General features: G+C 41.1%; 2 protein-coding genes across 2 annotated transcripts; one reads left to right on the top strand and one right to left on the bottom strand.

Annotated features, from left to right (window-relative positions):
• The first annotated feature begins 6 nt into the window (after positions 1-6).
• Positions 7-3,362, top strand: LOC125762825 (transmembrane protein 87A). Its single transcript, XM_049425347.1, has 10 exons — positions 7-74; positions 160-363; positions 522-582; positions 666-772; positions 841-1,011; positions 1,085-1,285; positions 1,344-1,627; positions 1,697-1,915; positions 1,981-2,252; positions 2,327-3,362. Exons 2-10 carry the CDS (start codon positions 250-252, stop codon positions 2,545-2,547), a joined length of 1,650 nt encoding a protein of 549 aa, XP_049281304.1. The 5' UTR covers positions 7-74; positions 160-249; the 3' UTR covers positions 2,548-3,362.
• Positions 3,363-4,350: 988 nt separating this feature from the next.
• Positions 4,351-7,698, bottom strand: LOC125762836 (uncharacterized). Its single transcript, XM_049425360.1, has 6 exons — positions 6,970-7,698; positions 5,391-5,599; positions 5,172-5,307; positions 4,830-5,095; positions 4,610-4,745; positions 4,351-4,539 (listed from the first exon to the last, which is right to left on the bottom strand). Exons 1-6 carry the CDS (start codon positions 7,046-7,048, stop codon positions 4,433-4,435), a joined length of 933 nt encoding a protein of 310 aa, XP_049281317.1. The 5' UTR covers positions 7,049-7,698; the 3' UTR covers positions 4,351-4,432.
• Between the last annotated feature and the right edge of the window lie 282 nt (positions 7,699-7,980).

Consider the following 7,980-nt stretch of genomic DNA (forward strand, 5'->3'; position numbering starts at 1 on the left):
AATGAGCCTCCCCTTCAGCCGACTTGTAAACGTCACAATGTTTGTTGAATGGTGTAAACAAAGCTGCCATGCAAGTAAGAATCTTGAAATAACACTTTTTTCTAAACAGCTTGCACTTCGCCGGTCTTTAAAAAGCAGCTATTTTTCCTTTCGAAATAGCTTGCTGAATCCTAGAGCGGTTAATTTAGTTGTGGAGTAAGTTCATCGCACCAGAAACATTCGCGAACGTAGGAAGTTTAACGTACGACGATGAAGGAAAAGACGACGGTGCGACATTGGTTGCGGATATTTTACGCATTGTTGTGTGTAAATAGCGTTTTCGCATTCCCAGAGCAGGGAAAATGGGACCTAGTGTTAACAAAGGTATGTATTTTGCTTTTCAAAAAACAGTGCAATTTGATTGTAATCTTTGCTGGGGAAGATAATGAGCAGGAAAAGGGTTGCCGTAATGGGACGGCACTGCGGTACACTGTGGTGACGAACACAAAATGACACATTTTCACTGTTTCTTATCATTTCAGCGGAACACGTATATTCCAATACCGAAATCACTTTACGATGGGTTTAGCATCTACGTGCAGGGTAAGTTTGCTGTTGCGGCAAATGGGCATATGGTGTTTTTTATGTGTGCTATCTTTCATGTGCCCCTCTTAATGTGATCAAAGTAACTTGTGAACCGGCACCATCCCAACCAAATAACAATGCGGAAGTCCGTGTAAACATATCCTGGAGCCTACGAGAGTTGAAATGTTGGCAAGAATATGTCAGCTATGTGAGTCACGCATGTTTGTCGTGTGTTGGTTACTGTGTATTTTCAATCATATTTTTGTATACTTTCAGTCCTACCTACTGCAAGACGAGCGTTTTCCAACGAGAAATAATGTGACGCAGATTGATTCCACCGTATACCCGAACGTATGCAGCAACGATCGACACATCGTAATTCCCGAAACAAAATTAGCTGAGGCCAACAATCCAGCTCCGGCACCATCTAGACGCAGCGTTGGAGCAGTAAGGCTTTGGAAGCTTCAATCGAGAAATAGAACCCAACCATGACAAACGGTTCGTTTTTATGTCTTTGCAGCCAAGCAGTGAACAACAACCCGTATTTACGGTGTCCAAGGATGGACTTTACATCTTTATTCTACGCATCGAACCAGGGGATAAGGAAAGCTTGCGTTCGAATGGAGAGTTGGACATGTTCGGCGAGTACACGGCGAGTGTCCATGTGGAAATAAGACGTCCAAGCGGTTACTTATCGGCAGTGGATTGGCCATTGCTACCGGTCAGTATAAAACGCTAGGGCCATTCAATAGTTCATTACAATTTTCATTTTCTTACAGTTCTACGGAGCCATGTGTTTGGTGTATGTTTTACTGGGTATCGTTTGGTTGACGGTGTCTTTCCTACAATGGAGAGATTTGCTTCGCATACAGTTCTGGATTGGAGGTGTGATTCTGTTAGGCATGCTAGAAAAGGCCATGTTTTACGGTGAATACCAAAGCATCAATTCCACCGGAGTTTCCGTGAAAGGCATGGTGCTTCTAGCGGAATGGGTGTCATGCGGAAAACGAACATTGGCCCGTATGCTTGTCATCATAGTGTCCTTGGGCTTTGGAATAGTGAAGTAGGCACAAGCAATATTGTCCTCAATAGCAGTGGTGGCAATATCTTACTATCCTTTTTTAATTTCCAGGCCCCGATTAGGACCCATGTTACATCGTGTGGTAGGAACGGGTGTGCTGTACCTAGTACTGGCGTGCGTAGAAAGCTTCCTCCGTATCATGCACACGAAAAATGATCCCAGTAACCAAATACTTGTGGCCAGTATACCGCTCGCTGTACTAGATTCGGCCATCTGTTGGTGGATTTTCACTTCGCTCGTTCAAACCACACGCACTTTGCGTTTACGCCGGTAAGCCACAACTGCAGCACGAAATTTGACTCTCATATTTTAATATTATATATTCTACTTTACAGAAATATGGTGAAGCTCTCTTTGTATAGACATTTCACCAACACACTCATATTTGCCGTACTAGCTTCCGTAGTATTTATGCTGTACTCCATAAAGGTGCACCGTTTTGCGGATTGTTTAACGGATTGGAAAGAGCTGTGGGTCGATGACGCGTTTTGGCATGTACTGTTTTCCACCCTGCTGCTCGTAATTATGATTCTTTGGCGACCCACTAACAATAACCAGCGTTACGCATTCACTCCACTTCTGGATAATCCTGAAGACGAAGATGACGGTAATGTTGGAGTAGTAATACTCTGGTCCCGAATCGGTGCTTATATATGCTTTCTTTCTCTTGTATTATTATAGAGGAAGAAGAACAATTCGTGTCCGATGCATATGGTGTAAAAATGCGAGGAGCACGAAGCAATTCGCCGAAACCGAACGCTAAAAGTCCCACCACGGATGAGGAAAATTTGAAATGGGTTGAAGATAACATCCCGGCCGCTATCGCTGACGCGGCACTTCCCGTGTTGGATTCGGACGAGGAAATAATCAACACCAAGTTTGAGGTCTCCAAAATGCAATGAAATGACACACGTGCTGCATGAAACATCCTATGTTATATAGTATATAGTAATATAAGCTTGCCAGGTAATAATGAAACATTGATCGATAATTGACCTTGATGGTTTGGGTTCAGCTCGCTTACAACTAGGACTACATACATGTATGGACGAGGATATCTAATCAGCATTACACAGACGGCCACTCTGCTTGAGTTCTTTGGTGTGTACTCAATGGGTGGAATGTACGGTGATACTACTTCGAACGGCACTAGTCAAAACATACGTTTAACAGCAACGGACACACAACATTGTATGAAGACGAAACGGAATCTTGACCGGATAATACAATTTACGGGACCGCATTGGGAAACGGGGTATGAAAATTGGATTAATTGTGATGTGAGTACTACTATTCCTCTCAAGTAGATTGTTTTGTGTAATGGATCATGTTTTTGCATTAACCTCAACAGAAGTCTGATTTGTTATGAGTTTTGCTCGTTTTAAGACCAATTTCTTGGCTTAATTTTTAGGTTTGGTGTTTTAGTATTTTTTTTAATTATTGGTAATTCAGTCCTGCTTCTTAGACCAAATCGATTCCGTGCGCGCGCGTATGTGTGTGTCGTTTTGTTTGCAGACTGAAAACAAAAACTGCAGACAAAACAGACCTTTGGCACAGTATGTATCTCTTGAGATTGTTTCCTAGCTGCGCGTTTCCTTTGCGCGTATGCATTTCTTTTCCGGCGAATCCGGAAACCTCGTACTGTCTTTAGGTGTTAGTGAGATAACACATAAAGTAAGATAGTTTAATAAAAATACGTACCTTAATTCAAGCTTAACTGTGTGGTAAGAAACTTACGTATAATATCTATCCGAAACATACCGTTAAAACCTGAGGAAGAGATGAAGTGACACAAAAAAAGAAGATGAGTTTAATGATCTGATGAGGTTTAAAATGTAGATTAAATGTTTTGTTTGTTTTCTTTCTGTGATATGTTGGGTTAAGTAAATAACGAACACAATCCTATTTTATCGCTCTAATGCAATGAATTGCTTTATATTATTAAAACAGAATATAAGTATAACATGCTCAGTTCGTGCCTTCCTCCAAAAAGGGTAAAGATATAACCTTTAGTTGGTGCCATAAACAGATATTTTCAAATGTAATAAGACAACGTGAGTTGGATTGTAATTTTTTATTTTATTTTCATCAGTACTTCTGAACCATTTCTGGAACCGTTATGGCCACGATTAGGACGTCGTTTGTGAAAGTGCGAAAGCTGGCGGTCATCGAGTTTTCTTTCAGATCAAAGATGTCTTCCAGGTCTGCTTACCGTAGACGAATTTGTAATTGGGAGACGATAGTAAAAAAGGTACGTCAATGTGCTTATATAAAAGACATAAACGGACGTGAATTGTCCGGTCTTTAACTTTGTATGTATCGTGTCTTAATTATTATCAAAGATAGTATCAGGAATTTACATTTGAATTTTACCTTCGGTCTATAAAGAGCTTTTCATACAAATTAGTAACGTGTTGTTGACTACTATTTTTGGTTCTTTGTGAATATTTTTCATCACTGTTTGTGTGCTACCTAATTGCCACTCTCATAAATATATTTGGCGATTCCCATCGAGCACCATCCGATGGCTTTTTTCTCGATATTAGTTTCAAGTCTTTTATGCGATAAATCCTGAATGTACAGTTTTGTGAGCCTATTTGTTTTGCTTGAACAAGTAATTAACATAGTATGTTGTTTGGTTTACATACCGAAACAAAAAAATAATTATAAATAAGTTCCTGTAATTCCGGTACATTGAAAGGAAATCATTGTTCATACGAAATGCAATTTATTTAGCACTTTGTTAGTTTTTTGTGCGCAGAAAGGTCGGCTTTTAATTATGTTCAGTTACCGTTCCGCTATCCATAGACTAGCACCGTAGAGGAGACTGTAGAGAACAGCTACACATAAAGAGAAGTTTTGATTCATTTCCAATTTGGAAACTCTGTTGCTAGCTGGAAAAAAAATGCGAAAAACATTCTGGTAAGACATGGTTCGTTGGTGCAGGTTACGTTTAATTTATACCATGGACTCTATCCGCTCGTGTAGTTTCCAATAGTCCAGTTTTGCGTGATTCCAGAATATGAGACTTTTGTGGCTTGTCAGCTTCCATACTTTCCTCGTTGCTTTTCCAGTAAACGTTTGAGATGGATGCCAGGCACTGGACATGAAAGAAGCACAACAGTTAAACATTTTATGAATTTATTTTTCCTCTTAAAAGCTCACTAATTTTCAATAGACATACCTTTAGTTTTAGATCTCCTCGACGAAAATGTTTAGGTTTGATGCGAAATTCCAACCCTAGTATAGAGGTTTGTAGATGGCCAGGTGCGAGGGAAACTATTGTTGGATACTGCCGAACATAAGACGGATCGGCTAATTCACTGTTAATGTACCACTTGAGCTGAACGGGGGGATTTGATCGGCCCGAGGTACAATTAACTCTTACTTGATCACCTATTTGATATCGTAAACTTGTTCCTGATATTACAGGATCCGAATCCGGTAGTACTGTGAAGAAAGAGAACGATTAGAAATTGTGAGTGACTCAACGATCGAGAACATTGGGCAAACTAATTTAACTCACCGACCACCATCATCTCACTGTTATTGGCGACCGTCTGAAAGGAAGGTCCTTCTGCTGATGCTTCACAGCGATATTTGCCGCTAGAGAATAAGTTTAGAGACTCTAACATAACGTGACTGTTGGTGGAATTATGGATCTAGAATCAAGAAGGGAAAAATCGATTTACTTAATACGATTAAGATGGTAGCTGAAGGACAGACAACTTTTCGCAACACGTACATTCACCGTAATACCTTCGACTGGAAAGGTCTGCTGTGGAGGATCATCTCGAGGCACGTAACGATAAAACTCGCTACCATCCTTGTACCATTTAACAGAATACAGCGCTTCGCCGTCCATATCGTAGAGGCACTCTAGCTTAACAGTCTGTCCCAGGATTGCGTGCTTGGGAACTCGTATCTCCGTTAGTTTGATGGCTAATGCACAGTCTGGAACAAGAGAATACTCCGAATATGTAAGGGAACCGGTTTCTACCTCTTTCCTAAGTTACATAGCTGACTGAGCTGACTTGAGTTAACCGATATGTACGTGCCATAATGGCTCTAGTTACCGAAGAGTTTGAGGTTAAAACTTTCGGCTTAAACGAAAGTTTTTTTTTTGGAAACTTGTGAGCCTACATGCCACGTTCTAGCCCAGGGCAGGGTACATTGTATCGTAAAAATAAGAAAATTCGTATGAACAGCGTATGATATGTAACGTGGGTTGGCCGGATAAAGCCAAGAGAATTAATAAGTCTTAATTTTCCATTCGTTTCAATCTCCGCCGGTAGAGGCGTAAAAATCCATGTGAAATGCCCAGATTCGTCTATTTCTGATACTAAGTGAGCTTCCACGGATAATGGTTCAGTCATTATGCAGTCTTTTTTCGCATGTTATCATCGATTACCTTATTGCAATAAATGTGAATTGTATGACAAGATTTTTGAATAAAAACTGCAAAAAAAATCTAGTATCGTAAAAAATCTAATAAAATTAACGATCGTATAGTTACGTTACGCACTGTATTGTATGGGCGCAAGGAAAGAGATGAAGGATATTTTCCGCATCATCCATTCTGCTTACTCTAGCGATCACTCTCTTGCGCTTGATAGTAGCGGGATACTATCCTGTTGCGATCTTTCATAACTTGCGAAAAAAGATCAGGCTGAGGTGAAGAGAGGATGAGAGGATTAGTAGTACCGCATTTCATGGGAGCGCTCTTGTTATCCGAAATGAAAAATCGAGCCATTTCTGGGAGGTTTTTTTCGCACTTGATGGGGATTTAAACGAATGGTAGGAGGGATAATGATATTTAATGAAGAAAGACGTGACAATTAACGTAGAATAAATTGCAGAGGTTTTCACAATACACTCCACACAGCGAGCTCGCTGTCCTGAATCTCACAAAAGAATTGGTAAATCGAGCCAATTATCTAACAACATATACTATAGACTAAGGGCTAAAACCTCTGCTTCATTGCGATATGTGAACAATCATTTTGGGCTCTATAATTTAAGGAGGTTTTGGTCTACCATATCTGGATTTGCCTGAGTTTTCGGGTGTAAAACATCGCGATCGTTTAGGATCTCCTGAACACAACACTAAAACTTGTCGTAAGGACTAACTGGTAACATTCAAAAATAGCTCTGTTTTTGTAAATTAAGAATTGTTAAACAGAAAACCCCATTCAGGGTGCCTTCATAGCCCCCTTGAAGAGGAGTTTATGAGTCATTCGGTACCACGCAACTCTTCCTCTCATCAAAGATGACCTGAGAAGTCAGCAATTCTTCCTTTTCGATTAACACAACGCGTATCTCACCTTGAACTATTGAAACCAGAAATAAGATCCACAGAATCAACATTTCATGTTTTCTGGTGCTTGTTGCAGTGAAACACATCGGGAATGCGATATTGAGCCAACGATGGACACCTAATTGTTGCTCGTACGTCCTTAAAGAGACACACACCGGTCACATTATCACATTATCCTGCGGCGATCAATTCGTTGCCTTCGAACACGACACTGACGATCCATAGTTAGTTCACCGTTTGGTAGACACAAATTGAAGCAGCACAGTTTCTCAACTTCTTGTTTATCATTTCACTCAACACTTGACACGGGGTTTTGGTTCTGCAATCCTCAATATTGTTCTTCGTTGCGATATGTAATTTATTCTTTTCTTCTTGTTCACAGATAACTTTCACTAAGCTTTGCTCACACCACACAAAGAGAGACGTAGAGGAAGAGCTCGTCGCTAATGTGTCGAAGTCTATTTGATATTGACCGGTAATTAAAAATTGAAACTCGTAACGAACTTCCGCCCTGAGAACGGCACAAAACCTACATCCGATACAAACGACCGTACTAGGCAGAGTCAGTTGGCACGCAACAACTCGCACTCGATGCCGCGCGCTGGCAACAACTTCGGGCTGCAAGTGAGCAGCACTAGCGCTCGCTCGCTCTCATTTCGTGGTCGGTCCCCCGTAGAACGCGTCATCAAACTCCCACGCCAGAAGCGAGCCAGCTGGAACTGCATGGCATGTGTGCGACTGAAAGGGCGTTGGTACGTTTTGCTATCTGTGCTCTCGTGAACCGAAGTGTGTAGCACACAGCACATGCATGCATGCACGCATGCATTGGCCCTACAGCCCTTTTTGGTCCGATTACTGCATCGTGCGAGGGTTCCGTACTGTTCGTAGCAAAGGCCCTTAACATACTCTTCTAGCTCTAGCATTTTTTTTCAGACCTTCTCTCGATCTGCCTTCAAATGGTCAACCCTACACCGGACATCATGTGGTTGTGTATCACAAAATAAGCAAAATATGATAA

Source organism: Anopheles funestus, chromosome 2RL, assembly GCF_943734845.2.
Source record: "Anopheles funestus chromosome 2RL, idAnoFuneDA-416_04, whole genome shotgun sequence".
Lineage (NCBI taxonomy): Eukaryota > Metazoa > Arthropoda > Insecta > Diptera > Culicidae > Anopheles > Anopheles funestus.